We start from the raw sequence: 21114 nt of genomic DNA, 5'->3' as shown, positions 1-21114 counted from the left end.
GATGGAGTGCCTGCTGCTAGGTGATAGCTGAGTTGCTAGCCCACAGTTTTGCTTCAGAAGCAATGACCTTCCACAGATTTTACCTGCAACCAGTGGCGTAGCGTGGGTTATCAGCACCCGGGGCAAGGCAAGTAATTTGCTAACCCATGGATTTGCGCCCCTTAACCCGTGGATTTGCGCCCCCTAACCCGTGGATTTCCCTAACCCCCAGATGTTGCGCCCGGTGCGGCCGGCCCTCCCTGCACCCCCCACGCTACGCCACTGCCTGCAACACTAGAGGCTCCAGTTAAAGATCTCTAAGGAACAAAACGTGCCCCCATAGTTGCATCATAGAATATTCAGCCTATTACCTTGGGGGGAGGGATGTCCCTAAAAATTGGATTGATCCTTGGAATTAGATGAAATCTAAGAACCTTTTGGTTGGGATGGGCTTACCTTAAAGTGGCAAAGGATCCTGTCCCCCCCCCCCCAATAAATAAGACAGATCTACAATGTCCAGGCTAAGACAGATCTACAATGTCCAGAAAACACACAAACCAAATAAATAAACTTTGTTGTTGCTTCACACAATGGCTGCCCTGAACAACTCAGTAGTGTCTGCTATATTTGTCCAAAGGGATTGATGCTATGTTAATAAAGTAGCAACATTTCTTGGGGGAGGCAGAAGATGACTGCCCTTAATAAATAAGAAATCTGTCCCTCCTTGCCTGCATGTTAAGCCCACGCCACCAGAAAGTTCCTATAATTCATTCCCATGTTGTTGCTTTGTGAAGGATGAATAGTTCCCACACTTAATAGAAAATGCTTGGTTTTGAGATAGTTGGGGCAAGGCAAGAGGATTGTAATTGGAAATGTATTATTGTTGAATGCAAAAAAGTTAGACAAGTACTTATTCTCTTTTTCCCTGGCAAATCACTCAATGTTTAGTAGATTGTATAGTAGATCTAAGACTTAATCCTTTCACAAATCCTTATCAGACGTCTAACTAAGCAACTGTATCCCTGGGGTGGAGTATTGTTTAGGTTAGTTCATCAGGAACCATTACAAATCAATGGATTAGTTGCAGGCTCCTGGGGATGCTTCTCTGCAGTTAGATAAGGGTCTCTGGCAATGCCTTGCTTTCTCTTGGCTCATTGCACTTTGGGAGAGAAGTAAATATGTTGGTTGAAAAGATAGTTCCCCTCCACCTCTGCTGTTATTACTGGCAGAGAGCCAGAATAGCTTGCTAACAGCCTGGCTCACTGCTAGGTGACTCCTTGCTTTTAATATTTTGTTCTCAGAGAGGAGACTCAGACTGCATCTGTAAAAATAAAAAGACAGGTTTCTGTATCAAAAAGCATTACTTGAGATGTTGCCCAGTTTATTTACTTGTATTGCCAGATATATAGATGGGATGCCAGTACAAATATTTCCATGTATGTGTCCATTCCTTATACAGTGAATAACAATGAATTTCATTGCTGGACAATATATTACACAAAGTGGCACCTCCCTCCTTAATACAGGCAGTTGAATTGCACTGAATTACTAATTGCTTTTGCATTCATTAGTTTTATCCTGCAAAGATTTAACTGACTCATCATGAAGGAAATAAAAATGAGACTTTATATGATAAAAAACAACCCCTAATATTTTGAGCAAATAAAAATCAGAGCAAGTTTTGCAAAGGATTGGAGCTCATATTGTATATCATTAAAATATTTTCTACCTGGAAATCTCGACATTTTCTTTCTTTCTTTCTAAAACAGTGTTCTTCCTCATTTCTATTCTGGGCTACTATAACCACAGAGCAAAATGTTCTGTTGGCTTTGTCTTTAAGTGGCACCCTGACCCTAGGCAAATTTATTTGGGAGTTAATAGCACAATGCTATGCATGTTTACTCAGAAATCTAGTTGGGTGTCATTGGGGTGTATTTCATCACAGTAAGTGTGTTTAGATTGCAGTCCTAGTCAGTGCATTTTTTTCAGGGGGTATGCAAGGTTACGCAGTACTGGCACCTCTTTTGTTGTTAAAAAGTGTGACACTGTAACAACTTCATGGTGAGTACCGGCACCTATTTTTCTCTTCCCCTCGCGCCCAAACTCTGCACACTCTCTCTCCCCCCCAACTCTGCTCTCTCTCCCCCTCCAGCCTGAACTCTGCGCTCTTTCCACAGGGTGTGGTGCATTTTGTAGGTGTCCGGTCCCTATTATGGGAAATTTTGTGGGTGCTCGGGCACCCAGAGCCCTGAGGAGATGGCACCTATGTGTGGTGCTCATTTTCTAGTGGGGTGGGGTAGAATTTGTCCTTTTAGTTGTTTTGTACATTGTTGTTTTTTCCTTTGCTTTTTAATTGATTTTACAGGTTTGTATTTTATCTTAAGTTGCTTTGAGACTTTTTAAAAATAAAGTGACAAACAAATGTGAATAATAATACTAATAGGTTGATGATTGGTGCCAGATGGTGCAGACAAGAATGAAAGGGCTGGCGGTCAGCTACCAAATGATATAAGGCAAGTTTTCTACTGCTACTATTCATAAAAATAAAATGCCCTGTATGGAACACAACTTGGAACAGGTGTTATATAGAGCTAGGCAGGCCCATGTTCTTAGCTGAAATTAAAGGTGGCTTTTCCTGATTTAGACACCATGTGACTGATGCTACAGCATAGCAGAGACTGAGGCAGGAACACCTTCAGAGTGAGAGCTGCTGTAGTGGTCATGGGCTCTGCTTTCTGAATTGCTGGTTTGAGTGCCCCCAACACCTTGCACCCTATCAGGACACCCTGCTTCTACTGATTTCTATATTTACTTTTACCACAAGATGAGATCAGTTCCTTTTGTCGAGTTTTCAAGTTTTAAAATTCAGATGTGGAAGTTTTGGGCACTGTTGACAATATGAAGTTTCACCAAATGCAGTTCCATGTTTCTGTATGTACCACAGATTATCTCATAATAGAACTAAGAAGCTGGTAGATGAACATCTTTTCTTGGTGCAGTTCATGCAACTCATAAATAAGAAATTCACATAGAAGCAAATGCACTATTAAGGACCAAAAAACTTTTTATGATGGAACAGTTATAATAAATACCTCAGTGTGTGTGTGTGTGTGTGTGTGTGTGTGTGTGTGTGGTGTTTTTTTTAAATGAACAGTATTGAAAACATCCTGGCAGATTTCATGGTCTGGTTTGGCAGTGCGTGACTGCATCAAATATTACTGTGTGCAAGTTTTTCATCTCAGTAGAGAAACTACGAAAGACTAGGCTTTGGACTCAGCTTGTTGTTGTTTAGTCGTCTTAGTCCTGTTCGACTCTCCATGACCCCATGAACCAGAGACTCAGCTATAAAGCTGCAAATACAGTGGTACCTTGGGTTACATACGCTTCAGGTTACATACGCTTCAGGTTACAGACTCCGCTAACCCAGAAATAGTACCTCGGGTTAAGAACTTTGCTTCAGGATGAGAACAGAAATCGTGCTCTGGCAACGGGAGACCCCATTAGCTAAAGTGGTACCTCAGGTTAAGAACAGTTTCAGGTTAAGAACGGACCTCCAGAATGAATTAAGTTCTTAACCCAAGGTACCACTGTAAAACATTTTAAGTGTGTTTTAAGTGCAATATACAATGTGACACTAGATGGCGATGGTGAGCCTTATGGAAATTCAATGTATTTTTAAAAAGGTTTTTATATGCGTGTAGATTCTACCCTGATCAGTAAAAAAAGTTCTGCAGAAAAAGCCTACATCTGCTGTCAAGGATTTGGGTTTGTGATTAATGGCTGTATAGTCAATGTGCTTTGGCAAATTGCCAAGATTTTTTTAAAAACCCAAACATAGAGTCAGGGTGCTCCTTTTCATAATAGAAAAATAATGTTCTGCTGATAGTTTCATGAGACTTTAGAAACAAGTCCTCCTTACAAGAAATCATAAGTCCTTCATAGCCAGCAGTTTGTGTAGAGGCCAAGTGTCCATGAAATAGCAACTATAGCTCTATAAAATATATTTTTCTGTGTTTTGTCACATATCCTATAATTGGTCCATCCCTGCCCCACACCAGGGTGACGGAGACATTATGTCAGTATCAAATAAGTATAGGAATTTGGCATTGTTTATCTGCACTACAAATATACAAAGAACTAAACTGCAAAGAAACATTTCTGTGGCGCAGCAGGACTGATTTCCCATTTACTGCTTCTCTGGCAGTAGCTCTGCTCCAGTTCTGATAGCTTGATAATTGTACAAACACAGTTGAACAGAGGGACTCTATCTGCAGGATAGCAAGTCTGCTTGCTCTGTTTTTCCTAATTTTAGCAGCTTTACTTAGCCCTATGCAAGTTCCATAAGGGACGCAGGTGGCGCTGTGGGTTAAAGCCTCAGCGCCTAGGGCTTGCCGATCGAAAGGTCGGCGGTTCGAATCCCTGCGGCGGGGTGCGCTCCCGCTGCTCGGTCCCAGCGCCTGCCAACCTAGCAGTTCGAAAGCACCTCCGGGTGCAAGTAGATAAATAGGGACCGCTTACCAGCGGGAAGGTAAACGGCGTTTCCGTGTGCGGCTCTGGCTCGCCAGAGCAGCGATGTCACGCTGGCCACGTGACCCGGAAGTGTCTCCGGACAGCGCTGGCCCCTGGCCTCTTGAGTGAGATGGGCGCACAACCCCAGAGTCTGTCAAGACTGGCCCGTACGGGCAGGGGTACCTTTACCTTTTACCTTTTATGCAAGTTCCATACCTAAAGGGCTAGCTCCTTCTGTGTAATCCTCCTTGTCCACTGAGGCCCAAAGAGGAAGCCCCGATTGGAACTACCACCAAAGTCTACTGAGATTGGTGTCCCTACTTGATTCCCGTATATACCCAGTAGATCCCTACAGTCTGCAGTTTCCAAATATCTCAGAAACCTGCTCTGCAGTAACTCATAGCAGAGCTGTTAGCATGGCTGCTCCTATTCTGTAAAATAACAGTCCTTTCATGATATGACAGGCATTTTCCAGAAACAATTAGCAATATTCCTGTTCCAACAGACTTTCCCAGATGGAAAATTGGGGCTTTTCCATCACTCACTGTTTGGTATTGTTTTAGTTTTGTTTTAAATCTGTTGTTTAATTCTGCTGTTTTCTGCATTTTTTTTTTTTAGTTGTTTTTGTTGCACATTGCCTTGAGACAATTATGGTGACTATAACTGTTGTTATTATTGCTGGGGACTCAGGAAAGGAACCCACTGTGTGAAACTCCTGCTCTGGGAGATCCTCTGCTCTCGTCTTTATTGGTCTTCCAACACTCACAAAAGACCTGTTTGTTTTTTGCACTGATCAGTGGCTGCATTTCTGCTCTTTCTTGATACTGTTGTTGTTCTGCTGCTGTTTCCTTTTGTGTTTTTAAATGTATTTAATTTGTGTTATTAATCATTAACATCATTAATGATGTTAGCTGAGTTGGAGGATAAATAAATTGTGCAACAAGATTAAATAAAAAACAGAAAGCTACAAAGTGACTGACATAGCACCACGGTAGGTGCTGCCACACTAAGGGCTAATCCAGACTTCATTTTGCACCACACTTTCCAGGCACAGGTCCACGTTTTGTAGGCCACACAGGTTTTGTTTTATCCCACTGCTTTCCTGAGAAAACCCATTGTTCAACACTGAATCGGAATAAGTTGACACAATTTGCTCACTAAGGCTGCAGTCTAACCATCCTGATGTTGATGACTATGAGAGAGTATTAAAATGAATTGCAGGCCTCCATCAGCAGAGAGGAGCGCCACTGATGAAGGAGGGGGCTCTGCTCTGAGTGGCTGGGAAGCTACTGCTGGTGGCCCTCCTCCTGGGGAGCATTTTACCACCCTGTTCTTTAATTTATATTTAAATTGGCACTGAATGGCTTATGTACACACACACAGAGAGAGAGAGAGAGAGCGCACTTAAATTAAGGAGTTTTATCATGCCAATTTAAAAATTGTTTTAAAAAACTGCTTCCTTTCCAACTCCAGCCATTTTAGCAACGTGTCTGTTGTATTCAGTTAGAAACTTCTGATGTAAAACACGTCTGTTCCAGTAATGCAGCACTTTGTAACAAGGCATAGCAGAAATCAGCCATAAACAGCTTCAGTAAGTACTATGGTGCAGATTAAACAATTGATATAAGCAGTGGCTGCTCAGGTGAATTGTACCCTTCCCTGCCCACATGACTTTGTCATGTCCACTAGAGTGAACAGAATGTGTCAGGATGCACCCGCAGAAAAATCACAATATTCCCAAGAGGGTAGAAAATCAGCTGCAATTTGCATTTGTAGCTTAAAATGGAAGAACAGTTATTATAGCTCTAGGAGCAGCCTAAAGCTTTTGGCCTACCCCTTTCTCAACTCTACAGAAAATAATCCTCAGGGTAACAACCATAGTGGCAGCAGAGATAGGACAGGTATCACTGAGTCTGAAGAGGGCTACTTTTCTTTACAGCTGGCAGCATAGGGAGAGGTTTTTCCACAACTGAGAAGTTTTAGGAACCCTTCATAATATTATTTGAAAAATTAAAATATTTCATTGCACTGCAGTATTAAGTATATTCACATCCCTCTTTGATGAGTAAACAGCAGCTCCCCATTTTCAGAGAGGCAGCAGCTTTGTGAAATTTTAGCAACCACTTTGTTCTTTGCATGGGGACTAGATAATGAACAAATACCAAACAGGGCTTGTAAAGCATTCACAAAGGCAAAGCAAAAGCATGCCCCAATTTTATTCCATCTATTATATGTTTTATAGGTTAATGCAAGAAACAGGATGTGTGCATCATTAGTTTGACCCAACAGGGAAGCCTTTATAGTACAGCAGCTAGAAGGGTTACCTATATTCATTTGTCCAACACCCAAGTACAGAGACTCTTCCCTCCCTTTTCCTTTTGCCACTCAAGTGACTCTACACAGTGTAGAAATGTCCTCATGGTGTCAGCATTCATTGTTCCTAATAGGAACAGAGGAAACTGACATACTGAGTCAGACTCAGTCCACGTAGCTCAGAATTCTGTGCACTGACTGGCAGTGCTTCTTCAGGATTTCGGGAGGGGGGGCACATTCCCAGCTCTTTCTGGAGATACCAGGGACTGAAACTTCTGCATGCAAACCAGATGGTCTATAATTGAGCTATGGCTACCTCCCTGGGCTTATACTGTACAGGTTTGCTTTGAATACAATGGCTTTAAATCTTTTGTAATCATTTGAAATTGATGGGACAACCTGTTCAGTTGCCACAAGGAAGTTCAGGTGTCATGATGCTATAGTAAAAAGTGGAAGTCTTAGTTATGAAATGTCAAAATTATACTTCTTTCCCTGCTTTTTTTTAATAACAGAGATGGAACCTGGAGGCAGGAAAATTGTTCTGCTTTAGGAATGTGCTACTTGAAGCCATTGCTTCAGACTATTTCATAAGAATGCTGGGCTTGATGCAGAATACATTTATGAGTAAAAATCAAGAGCAGAGGATTTGATTGTAGCTATATGGGCAGTTTTACCTTCCCCAGTATGAATTCCTGGATAATATTTTTTAAAATGCTGTGGTTCAGCCTTGCTGTGCCAGTGGGAAGGCTGCATTTTTACAAAGTGCATATATGCCTTGTTTATCCCAAAGCGGAAGGAAACATGGTAAAGACTTGCAGATATTTACTGAAATATATATACATAATGTACTTTAGTATAAAAACAGTGGTAATCACAGCACATTTCCTTAACCCTGGTCTCCAATTTGGGTAGTTCAGTACAAATGGTTACTCCGAAAACAACAAAAATAAACGTTTGAATCTTTAAACAAAACTAGATGGTTGCTGATGCACCACCCAAACTGTATTCAGTGTGACCATTTGCTTTGATAGAGCAGCAAATGGGGGTGGGGACACACACAGAGGAAAGGGTGTTTCTTAACTTTTTTGTTGTTATTATTTTAAAAATGTAATCTCTATCCAATTGTTCACAAATATATTATGTCTATATTTTGTAACTGAGGGTTTCTCCCCCCCTCTTCTTCCTCTATATTTTAATATGCTGAAGGCTATAAATAATAATCTAAACAAAGGATCACTGGAGTAACTGAAGTTCTGTTCATCACCTAGCACATAATAAAAATGTTATGCTTCTCTTATATCAATGAGTAAAATAGGTGGTTCCCAATATATCTGGTTTAATTTCACTCTCATGGACACATTCTGTTTTCACATGGTATTTTAAGTCAAAGGCCCTTCAAAACAGCTAAAATTAGGTATTAGCTAAAATATGTCCAACTATCTGTTTTATCCACAGGCCTTATTTGCAAACCTTTCTGTCTTCTTTCCCTAATCCATTCTGCTTTCTGTCTCTATCTTCTAACTATCCTCCATCTTTCCAGATGCAGGACGCTATGGGCTATGAGTTACCCTGGGTGTACTTTGTCAGTCTGGTCATCTTTGGATCCTTTTTCGTTCTTAATCTGGTTCTTGGTGTGTTGAGCGGGTAAGCTGCTGGTTTTGGTGTTATTTTTTCCCCCTCATGCTGCAGGGCAAGACTCCAGAATCAGGGTTCTTCTGTGTCACCAGAATCCTTTAATTGTCACAAGCAAAATCAAGGGTTATATTTGTTATGATTTCTACATTGATTCCCCAGACTGTGTCTTGCCTGTGTCTGACAGGCAAGTTACAGCACAGTATACAGTGGTAGGAAATTCACTTGGTAAGGTGACCAAATACTTAACTCAATCTATACTAAAGTAGGTAGAAAATTTACTTCCTGGTTGGTTGAACCGAACAACAAATTCATCACTGGTGACTCAAGTTCCCTTCAACTGGAGCCTTGTAATGCTTAGGAATGGAACTTTCCACACTAATTATCATTCCACTCTTCCAGGTCAATGATGCCATAGGAAGGGACTGGCCCTGGATCTATTTTGTTACACTAATCATCATAGGGTCATTTTTTGTACTTAACTTGGTTCTCGGTGTACTTAGCGGGTAAGCAGTACCTGGAAAAATGTTTGGAATTACTATTGTTGTTGTTTAATTACACATGCTTCTGTATTATTCTTTATGTTCTTTCTCTTGGGTTGAAGATATGGGCCCTGATCCAACATATTCCCAATGTCATCTGCTAATGTCAGTGGGATTTGGATCAACTTTACCTTATAAATGGACAGTGAAAGTCTAAATGGCATTAAGCAGCCTAAAGTAGTGGGGTGGGGGTTGAAAGCCAGCACTGCCAAAAGCTAGCAGTGCTAGGTGTAGAAAACACTCCCCACCCTTATATATAACATTGTTGGGATTGAAACTTCACCCCAATATGTTGCCCCTGGTGGAAGTAATGAATATAGTAAATAACATTATCATAACACATGAGCTTATAACTAGAATTTATGAGTGGTTTACATGGGGTCTCAGTAGGGATTGGGAAGCACAGGTCTAATTACTTTGATTATTATTGGCTTGATAAACTGACATCACAGCAGAACTGGCAAATGTTGGCTATGTACTTGTGTGTCACAGAGGATTTTCGAAATTTTAGAATTTGAATTCTAAGACCCCTGCGTGTTTAAAGCACATAAGTTGTCTATATGCCATAGGTCTTTTCTTGTTATTACATTAGTGAAGCAGTTTCAAAACCGTTTAATGAAATGTTGACCATAGAGAGAAAAATAATACCTATTGCTTATTGGGTGATTTCCATTAATTTCAATGGGATTATTCTGAGAATGACTAACGTTGGATATCATCCTATGCATGTGACATCATGGTAAAGAAAAAATGAATGAAAGTATATGAAACAAATTTTAACCTACTGATATGATTATTTGTTCAATTTATATCCCATCCTTCCTCTGGAAGGTGCTTCTCAGATTATTATTTTTCTTGGGTAACAACTCTCCATTGTAACTCAGGACAGGGCAGGTTTTTTGTTTGTTTTTGTTTCTAGTCTTCTGAAAAATAGGGGTCAGAAACAAACAAAAATGGTGGTAACATAGGAAAGATTTCAATTTTTACATTTTATACATGTCAGTTTAAAAATGCAGGTTGCCCATTAGCTGTATAAACATTTGTTACCGTACACACTTAGCAAATTGTGGATTTGTTCTGAGGAAATTGCCCACATGAATGAAAGGGTAGTTCAGTCAACAAGCCTTTTGATAATTTGCTTTCTTGGTATGACAGCTAACAAGCATAAATAATTGATGCCCATTGTAAGATGTGGAACTGAATGGAAATTGCAGTCATTTCACAGAATAATGCCAAATAGGAATCATTTGGAGGTCATTCTTGGTCATATATTGATACTGAATAGATTCAAATTAGCACCATAGATGGAATTTTTAAAAGAATTTCATTTTATATTCACAGGGACACCAGGCCTTCATAGATCAGATTTTAAGATGCTGGTTTTTGTACTACATTGCTGTTGTTGCTGTGGAATGACTTTTAAAAAACACTAATTTTTCCAATATTATTATCCTTGCAATAACTCAATAGTAGAATTCCTTATTTGTCAATAATCTTGGCCATTTGATTGCCCTTTTCACCCATTGCCGTCCTTTTTATTTGTATATATTTTATTTGTATATATTGCTTGTTTTATGTTGCTATGGCCGTTGGCTAATGCGAATAAAGTTTATCTTATCTATCTTACTCATGTAAAAACACACTGATTCCCGGACCATCCGCAGGCCAGATTTAGATGGTGATTGGGCTGGATCCGGCCCCCGGGCCTTAGTTTACCTACCCATGGGCTAGAATTACTCAAAAGAAAATTCCTTATTTGCAAGCAGAAAGCCTCAAGTTCAGTTGTCAGATCTCTACTTAAAAAGATTACAGGGAGCAGGATGGGAAATAAGGATGGGAATCATTATTTCTAGTTGATACTTTGGGAGCAGTTGGTACACAGCAGCTTTGAAAATGATCAGACTATCTAAAGAGGCATCAGACAAATATGAACACTAATTTTTCCACTTCCTGGTTCCCCATACATTAAAGAGTGTTAACAATATTCAACAAGCCTTCAATGTGCAATAATGTTTATACAGTGCTTGGAAGGAGAAAGGCATTGGATTTCTCACTATCCATCTTTTGTTTACAGTTCCATGCCACAGAGCTTCAGCTTCTAGTAGAAGCACTTTGTTTTTTCCACATTTGTCATATTTGTGATGTATCCATCTACCTTATGGCAAAACTGTCTTCTAGAACTGATCTACTGAGCTGTTTCTGATCTTCCTGAGGGTTAAGTGGAGCTTCTTGCAATCCTCCACTTTAAAGTCTTTATTATGAGATTCCTAAGAGAAGATGGAGCAAAGCCTGGCATGATGACAGATATACATCGGCATATACAGAAGCTTGGAGTTTTGCCTTGAGTTGAGAAAAGACTGTCCTTATGTTACTGCAGTACAGATAATAGTTTGTTCAAGATTATTCAGAATAATATTTTCCTGCAAGCATTTTATAAAAAATAATAACAAAAATCATCATTAATTCTCTTTGAGAAATGATTTGAGATACAGAACAAGTAGCTGACAGTACCATCTTAAAGATAAGTCATTGTTTATAAAACAGAGGAATTGCATGGATTAATATGGGTTGAAATTAATATGGACAGCCAAGTTACCATAGCAGGAAATTTATAATCTCCGGTGCAATTCAAGCTAATTCTTTTCTATCTTTCTTTTGGTCTCCTGTTCTCATCCTTTAATCCCCTCCCTCTTGCCAGGGAGTTTTCTAAAGAGAGAGAGAAAGCAAAAGCTCGAGGTGACTTTCAGAAGTTGCGAGAGAAACAACAGCTGGAGGAGGACTTGAAGGGATATCTGGACTGGATAACTCAAGCAGAAGATATTGACCCAGAAAATGAAGATGAGGGCATGGATGAAGAGAAGCCCCGAAACAGTAAGCAACTCTCCTCTGTTTGTCCTAGGGTGTCTAGCCAGCAATTCATGTTCTTTATGGGCTGCATTAATGAACCTATGCTCAGGAACTTAGAAGGGTGCACCCAAGCCTTGCTAAGATAAATATTGCCATACTGCAACACTATCAATGTTTGCTACATAAAACTGGGGAAGGGAATGGAAGGTCCACCACCAGAGGTGTCGTGTGGCAGCAGAAAAAATAAAAACACTGTCCATGTTGGAAAACAAAATCAGGTACTCCAAGGGTGCTTGGGGGCATGTTGGAGGAGGCTGTGGATCCATAGGATCCCATTTATTCTTGGTCCCCTGACACACACACCCCACAGTGCCAGCCAGGATAAAGAGATGCATCTTCCAGTCACCAAAAACTATATGGTGAAGTTGCTAGACACACTTCTGTGGTAAGGAATTACAAAACCTTGGGACTGCCACAGAAAATGCCCTCTCCTGCATCACACACACACACTGAGCTTCAGAGGACAACAGATCTACCAAAGAGGGTTCCCGCTTAATACCCAAGAGGAGCTGTTGGGAAGCAGACAGTCTTTCAGATATTTGGGACTTGGGTTGTTTAGGGCTTTAAACACTATCATGAGCACTTTAAATTGGGCTCAGAAACAAAGAGGCAACCAATTTGTGAATGCTACTCACCTGTTGGTTTCTCTTACCTCCACTGAGAGATTGATACTCACCAGTATTAGGAGCAGTGCTTTTTTTCAAAAAAAAAGTTTAGGGGTGCTCTCACTTTCCTACTCATATTGAAATACCACCCCTCAATGAGGCCAAACTTATATTCGCAAATGTTTAGGGGTACGCATCCCTCTGTGTCCCCCCAGAAAAAAGCACTGATTAGGGGGATTAGTAAGAATGCTTCTAAAATCCATCCTTCTTTATTTCTCTCTGGATTTTATTAGTGTCATAATGCCTTGTCCTGGTCACATGGTGGCATCAATGTTTTTGCTTTCTGTCACTGTGTTTTCAAAATTTGTAATCATGACATCACATTCTTAATATCACACTGAGTGCACACATAACCCCCCCCCAATGCACATAGCTTTTTCCTTATTAAAATATATGTATCTTAATGTAATGGTGAGTACAACTGGGTGCTAAAAGTAAGTCTGTGATGCTTTAATGTGTCCTGCAAATGGCCTAGCTGGGGGTGGGGGGTGAACCCATGATGAATGGGAGAAATGAAGGGCTGCAACAAGAACCAACAGTGCATTCACCATTTCTGAAATTAATTAGAAAATTTCATTTTGAATAATTGGAAGACAGGCAAGGCAGAACACTGTGGAAGAGAAATCTGTCCACCCATGGGCACTGGTATTTGGCAGTGTTTCAGATAATGAAATGGGATACAGAGAATCTTACCCTTTCATGCTCTTTTTTAATCGGCATAGAAAACCTCTACTCTTTATTAACTCCTGGGGATATTTTTCTTTCATTTATCTTGAAATACCAGGTCTTGAACCTTTCGTACTATTAGCCAATTAACAGACAGTTCTTTTGTTCTTAACATTCATTGTTGAAATGTTCATTATCAGCTATATTCTTTTGGACAGGGAAAACCCAAAATATTTCCATAGATATACTCTGCTATCCATGTCAAATACCAAATAAATAATACTGTCAGGGAACTGACATCGGAGCGAGAGGCGGAGGCAGGGCTCCAGAGCGATGCCGGAGAGGGAACCAGCAGGGGGGAAGGAATTCAGCGTAACACCAGTAGAGAAGAGGGGGAGTTGGAGGGATTGGAGGCAGGTCTCAGAGACCCTTCACTAGAAACCAGTGGAGAGAGCGCTGGCACGCCCCTGCCTTCCCCTTACTTGCGCAGACGAGTTCCACGCAGGGAAAGTAGGAGGAGACTTGGCGTCAAACAGCTTTTATGCTGGAAAAGGTTCAAGAGACGCCCACTGACGGATTCTGCAAGTGACTAACAGGTCACGGAGGACGAGCTGCCAGCCTGAGCGTGGTTGGTCTAGCGATCTAACTAATCTGAAAGCCATTTACGCACAAGTAATCCCCTACAACCATTACAAATACCTAATCAATTCTTTATATGGCCAAACAAGCATAGATTTTCATTAAAACTGTATCCTGTCTTTGTGCAGGCACCTTCATTAAAACTTTTGCTTGAGTAAAAACTCAAGAGATAAGCCTTGGAGAATGGTGTTAGCTCTTTAGCTAAATGCTTGCATTTCCAAAATCAACCAAATTTATTATAATTTATTTAATATGACTATAGAGTTATTAATTATGAAAAGGAATTAAGATAATAAAGCAGAGAAATGTATTTGTGTATCAGACTTCTACTTTTTAAAAAGAGTGCTTTGATACTATTAAGAGAGATTATGAATAGATTTTCCTAAATTACCACTGAATCGCCCCACTGAGCGGCTGATGTGCACAAAGGAAAAGATGCAATTGAATTAGGATTAGATATGCCCCTCACCACAGATACAAGGGTAGTCAGGGAAGGTAGCAGGTTTCACTCACATCATAGTGGTGCATCCAAGTGTATCCATTTCCTTTTCGCATACAAATAAGTTGATGCTTTTCAGTCATATGGAAAAAAGCAAAGCATTGTATTGGAGACACTCGCAACTTGTAGAAAAGATCTACCAACCAGCCTTAACTAAAAGAGTCTGCACAGAAGTGTACAACTTGTCTATGTGCTCTGTGTTATGCACTATAGCTCTCAAGCATACCTACAATATGCTATTGTCTCTCCACATAATGGTGGGAATTAGCTAGTTATATAAAAGGAAGAGATATGCATGCATAGGTCCCAGGTTCAACTTGTTGCATGTCTAGGTAGTACAGGGAAAGTCTGTATGTCTGAAACTGGAGAGCCATCACCAGTCAGTGTATTGAGCTAGATGGGCCAATAGTCTGACTATAATAGCCAATAGCCTGACTATAACTACATATGGAATGTATAATATTAAAAATGGGAACCCATTATGTTAAACTGTGTATACCAAGCACCCAGTTTCAGAGTGTTACTCAAATCCTAGAAGGCTTATGATAGATGCATATTGAAGATTGAAAAAGGAATGCATTATGAAGACAGTTATTGGATGACAGACAGTATTTATGTCTGCTGGATATACAGATAATCAGTGATATAAGATCTACCATTGAAATTCAGGGCTTAATGTCATTTATTGGTCATTAATCTCAGAAAGTAACCAGTGGTATGTTTTGTTTTTGGAAGAGATATTACTTTAAATACTATAATGTTGGTGCCTGAATTTCAACTTTCAGGTTTGCTTACATACTATCTAAATGCAAACTTGGCTCCTACTTTGTCTGCTGAATAAATGCCACAAAATCACACAGTAGTTCCTTAAGTTCATAGAATCATAGAATCATAGAGTTGGAAGAGACCACAAGGGCCATCGAGTCCAACCCCCTGCCAAGCAGGAAACACCATCAGAGCACTCCTGAGATATGGTTGTCAAGCCTCTGCTTAAAGACCTCCAAAGAAGGAGACTCCACCACACTCCTTGGCAGCAAATTCCACTGTCAAACAGCTCCTACTGTCAGGACGTTCTTCCTAAAGTTGTTTGAAATCAATCTTGAAGTCCAGAGCGCATGTCGGATCACCACCAAAACTGAGTAGGGACAGCAACATCGTATTAAGAAGCGCTAGATTAACTGATGGACCAGTTGTTTCTGGCAAGGGAATGATGTGATAATGAGGCTTCAGTTCCATACCACACCATACATTAAAACCACATGTCTTCCCGCAAAGAATCATGGGAACTGTAACTTAATTACAGGATTCTTTGGGAGAAGTCATACACTTTAAATATATGATGGGGACGAGACCATTTGTTCATGTCAGATTGGCACAGAAGTCAGACGATGAAGAAAATAATCAAGCAGAAGTTGGATACATCTTTGATGGGGTTCTTACTTGCTTCATGTTTGCAGTTTAAATGGTACCTATTATTTGCAATATTGTTTTCATTTGTAATTAATAGTTAAAGGTGTATTTCAGATGTCGGATTATCTTTTGTTAAAGCTTGGTGAGTTTTACAACCTGAACCTACACATCTAGAAATAGGCACCACTGAGTTCAATACAGCTTAGTTGAAGGGAATTGTGTATAGGACTGCATTCATGCTAATTCTAATAAATGGTGTAACGTGGGCATAGTTGTGGACTATTTGGGAACATGGCTGTTGGGGTTATCCTGATGAGCACCTGCACATCATATTTACCACTATGCCATTGCTTAGACCTATAGGGATGTAAAAGAAATACCTCCTCTTATAGGATGCAGTTGAAAACTAGCAAGACTTTAACAGGACTGATGCCCAGAATCACTCAGATCCTCATGTAGTTGAGCTAGAAAAACAATGGAAATCTATGTATCTCCCATCTTAACTATGTAGAAGTGGCTAAGACAGTTCATGTGGTGGTGACAGCTACAAGGGTTCAGGTTGTATATCAGCGCTGTCTGAATCTCAATGGGAATATGATGTAAGTGAGTCTGTATGAAAAAGACAGAGGTTAGAAAAACAAACTGGGGCATCTGATGGAAAGAAGGAGACTGATAAATGGTTCAAACTTTCACAGGAAAAACAGATATGTATTCAAAAGCAACAACAATTTTCTTGGATGGTTTTATAGGATGTTATTGACCTTTTTGGTCACCTTGACATAAAATGATTTGGGAGCAGATGGGTAGAACACCCACCAGGCTTGCTCTTTCTGCATTCATTTGTGGAAGCCAGGGAGCTTCAATGGGGTTATGCTGCTTTTCCCAAATGCTGGTGCCTTAAGAGGTTATATGAAAAATAAAAGGGCTGCTTACTAAAACAGCCCACATTATATTGTTCATGAGCAGTCCCATAGTTTAATTTTAGTTGCTGAAACATGGTATGTATGAGTGTGTGCACGTGTGCATCCAGTTCAGTAGCGTAGTCATTAAGTAGACAGCTACTTTGCTTCTTGGTTTTTGTTCACTAATAGATGTACAGGAAGTGTCAAGGAAAAGTCAGCTTCCTTTTGGAATGGAAGTTCAACATCCATATCTTCTCAAACCTACATTATTCCCCCTCTGTATTATTCAGTTTCCAGGCACATAGCCTGATGGAAAGGAGTTAGAATATTTTGGCTATCCTATATAGCTGGGATATTTGGGGAGCTCTTCTTGTATTAAAAAATAACAGCCAAGGCACAGCGGCAGCAGAATTTGCCTAAGTGAAAATCATGAAATAGCAGAGGTTTGGAGCCAAGCTGTTTATCAGTTCATCTCCTTAGCTCACCAATTTAGCATCTGGAGAGCAGTGCCATCCAGACCAATTCCTTTTGCTCCTCAAGCACAAATACCACAAAACAAAATACAACGTCATGGAATGATTTATTATCTGCCATCAAAAATTGATCGAAGGGGAGAGTGCAACAGTGTCTACTTTTATCTTTTGCCACTGAAGTGGAAAATAATCATTCAGTAACCAAGGAAAGATTAGCTGCAAATTCTAACAATTGTAGGCGTTATGCAAGAGAGCCTGACTAAAGCGCCACAGGAACAGCAGTTACTGTGGTGGTGGAATATACACTGTGTGTGCCTTGGGGGAACAGGGGGAGAATTAGACACATGCCAGAACTTTCACAGAGAAGAAACTATTGTCATTACTTGTCACTATGTCATTACTTAAGGATCCATAATTTATCTCATGCATGCTGACTTGAAAGTAAATGCTGCAGCTGGCACCAATTTTATCTGGGATTAGGGAATGTGTCTTCCTGGTCAAAGGATTTGTCAAAGGACAACTAAACCAATATTGTTGGTCCTACATTGCTTGAGGCTGCATACACACCATTCATTTAAAACTTCCCTCAGCAAATCATGGGAGCTGGCATTTAACTCTTATAGAGCTGCAATTCCAAACACTCTTAACAAATTGCAGTTCCCAGGATTCATTGGAGGAAGTCATGTGCTTTAAATGTGTACAGCCTGGGTATGTGCACAATGTGGATCCTGCCATGGTTTGGAAAAATTAACAATAAGCAAGGAAACAACAGTCACTAATGTTAACATTACTGAAATTCCCAGTGTTTCACTTTAATTAATAGTTTTATAGCTTCTGCAGTATGTGAGCAACTCTTATTACTTAGAGAGGGATTCAACAAGTTTTCAAAATAATTAGGAGCATATTTTATGTTTCTGGTGCATCTCTCGGGCAGCAGTAACATTGCTTCATTGTTCCATAGTTTTCATTGCCTCCGTGTTCCTCTTCTTCTCTCTTTGTTTCAAAGGAACCTGTGATCATGAAACAAAATGGAAGTTGAAAAAGAAAATAACAATTTTAAAATAAAAAATAAAAACTTATCACCAGCCTTTCATTCTCTTCTCGTGGTTGCTATCAAGGGAAGGTAAATTCTGTCTAGTTGAATGCAAAATAGAACCAACCAGTGCACCCAAGGATAATCATGACAACGAGGACAAAAGGAGGAGGGAGAGAAGAAAGAGTCATTGGCTTGAGAGTCAAGGTCCAATGCATTTGGGATGATAATAAAATGCTTAAAAACAAACCTGTATTAATATTATAAGATTCTAATTCTAAGGAATCCCATTGCCTGGACTTTGGCTCCAAAAATTTGTAGCCTTTAACTCCTCTATTATTTTATTGTGGGATAGTTCACATATTATCCCAATAGCATGGTAACCTTTGATAAACCAATAAACTCTCCAAGTAAACTGGCTGAGTGGTTACCATCACATGCTGCAAGATTCTCTTGCCATTCAAAAAATACAAATTTTTAAAGCATATCAGGCCTGTGCATCACAATAAACTTTAATTTTAGAGAACTACCCAGAAGCTCCAACCTGCCTTTATTTTTTTAAAAAAGAAAATTGGTGCTACACCTCTTCTTCTTCTGCCATGGAAGGAGAAAGATTGCAGAGTGAGAAACCTTTTCCTAATCCCACCTTAGAAATAAAAGTAAAAGTTGGTTTACAACGTACCAAGTCTATTTGATAGTTTATTTTTTTATTTAATTTCTCAAATTATTTAACTACAATTGTCTCTAAGCAGTGCACAAAAATCTCAATACAATGGAAATAAAAATCAGTTAAAATAGCCACATGATTTAGATTTGTTACAAGCACATTGTGATCTGCCTCTTTGAAATCAGTCGTGTAGGGCCACATGGGGAATTATGCTCAGGCTGAAGGAGCTGTCCTTAGTGAAAGGATATATTTTGTTCCAATTCCTTAATAAAGCGTAAACAACATCCTGATCCATAGCAATACCCACACATAACACATGACAGTGGGATAGTGCACAATTTTAAAGTAGGAAGGGAGTGGAAGTAGAAGCCTTTGGTTAAAGAAGAACACCTACCCATACATCTGAACTGTTTTTTATTCATATTAACATTACCACAGCACTGGAATCTGCTGTACCCTTGCAGCAGAAATAAAATACAGATCTCAGCCACACTTCTCATTCTAGTACAAGTGTGTCTTCAGCTGATTTCAAAAGTGGGCATGGTGGGTTGTTTTTGTTTTTTTAAAATAATAATTAAATTTATATTCAAACCTTCTTCCCAGAGGGGATCAGGACTGCATGGGGTGATCATAGGAGAAGACAAAACCTCCATACTCAGCAGACCACTACAGGACCACAAGAACGACCTTTTCTGCAGACTGTAAGACCTGGGGTAGCAAATACAGGGAGAGGCACTCCTTCATGTAACTGGGTCCCAATTCATTCAGGGCTTTGTAAGTTAAACATAACACCTTACATTGGGCCCAGCAGCAAACAGGAAAAAAGTGCAATTCTCAAATAATTCATTTTATGTGATCTTTTCTTGGTGCACTGCTCAACAATCCTGTGGCCATAGGAGCCACCTCCTAGGAGCTGAGGAGGCTTTGCCCCCCCATAAAATATTTGAGGGGGCCAAGCCCCCCCAAGTTGATCATAGAAACATAGCATCTTAGAGCTAGAAGGGACCTAGGATCATCTAGTCCAACCCCCTGCAATGCAGGAATCTCAGCTGAAACATCCATGACAGATAGCTGTCCAACCTCTGCTTAAAAACCTCCAAGGAAGGAGAGTCCATCACCTCTTGTGAGAGTCTGTTCCACTTTGAATGTACATTGCCATTCAAATCATGTGCATGCACTGTGTCATGTGATTGATTATGTGGGGCGGTACGTACCTGCCTCCCCCCATATCTTATTTAAGCTGGCACCTCTGCCTGTGGCCATCTTTTGCACCAGCTTCAGCTTTTTGGACTGTGTCCCCACCACCACCACCTCACAAGGTGATTTCACAGATTTTACAAATAGAAACCTTGCTCTCTTAAATCATCCATGAATGAATACCATGCAAATCTATCCTTTAAAACTATTGCTTAGGAATCTAAAATATAGTATCATCATGATCAACTCACAAAGAACAGAGTCCTGGCAGTTAAAAGCAAAATCCTAGCCTTTGTGTTTCCAGAGAGAATCTTGAAAGAAGCTGTTTGATAAAAACCCCAATCCCAAGTCATATTTACTAGGAGAAGAGAATGATAAAACAGCCTTACCATACATGGCTTCTCCCAAGGAATCCTGGGAACTGCAGCTCCCAGAGCTGCAATCCCCAGCACCCTTAACAAACTACAGTTCCCATAGTTCTTTGGTGGAAGTCATGTGCTTTAAATGTATGATGTGATAATAAAAAAGTTGGAAGAGGGAGTGGTACACAGGAAGGAAAGGAAGAGGACATGGGCATGGACGAAGAGAAAAGCCATGGGGAAGAAAAGCAGAGCAAATGAGCAGGGAGGAGAGATGGGTATGGTCGGGAGCTGCAGGGGTAAGGAGGGCTGATATTCATGAAATAACCAGGCGAATGTTGGACTGTACCTTTCTTGGATAATTCTGTTTTCCCCAACCAGAACTTTAAGCGTAGACACCTCTTTCTCTGAGAATTTGTCCAGATTAAATCAGTCTAGTGACAAAAATATTTGAAGAATCATGATGAGAATAGCAGGAGATATAGAAGGTTATAAATTAGTTACTTTGACAGCTGTGTGAGGGAAGCTTGCATAACACCTGCCCACACAGGGCCTAATTCAAGGTAATATTAACAGTTCCTCGCTTCTATGAATGCTCCAAAAAAGTATTCACAGACTACAAAAAGTGACTACTGCAAACGTATCAAATATGCCTGTTTTTTAATTCTGTTTGGTGCAATTTATCCATTTTCAGTGTCTGAAGAGTTGCAGAAGTTAAAATT

At 40.1% G+C, this 21114-nt stretch overlaps 1 protein-coding gene and 1 long non-coding RNA gene across 6 annotated transcripts in view; one reads left to right on the top strand and one right to left on the bottom strand.

Moving 5' to 3' along the window:
- CACNA1C (calcium voltage-gated channel subunit alpha1 C) overlaps nucleotides 1-21114 on the top strand; it is a gene marked incomplete at its 5' end in the record, with an annotated part of 458067 nt that overhangs the window by 280127 nt on the left and 156826 nt on the right. For 3 of the 5 annotated variants that reach the window (XM_079992108.1, XM_079992110.1, XM_079992109.1), the window contains 2 exons: nucleotides 8342-8445; nucleotides 11674-11846. In XM_079992108.1, coding sequence (XP_079848234.1) covers nucleotides 8342-8445; nucleotides 11674-11846 — 277 coding nt within the window. Of the gene's footprint in view, nucleotides 1-6053; nucleotides 6080-8341; nucleotides 8446-11673; nucleotides 11847-21114 lie in introns of those variants that run through there. The other 2 variants (XM_079992111.1, XM_079992112.1) reach the window with 2 other exon arrangements.
- LOC307225419 lies at nucleotides 15581-20862 on the bottom strand. The gene is made up of 3 exons (XR_013842992.1): nucleotides 20742-20862; nucleotides 19429-19544; nucleotides 15581-18146 (listed from the first exon to the last, which is right to left on the bottom strand). It is a non-coding gene; the product is annotated as an uncharacterized lncRNA (long non-coding RNA).

Source organism: Podarcis cretensis, assembly GCF_951804945.1.
Source record: "Podarcis cretensis genome assembly, chromosome: 10".
Taxonomy (NCBI): Eukaryota; Metazoa; Chordata; class Lepidosauria; order Squamata; family Lacertidae; genus Podarcis; species Podarcis cretensis.
The sequence above is the reverse complement of the archived record's forward strand: the minus strand, read 5'-3'. Positions and strand labels throughout refer to the sequence as shown.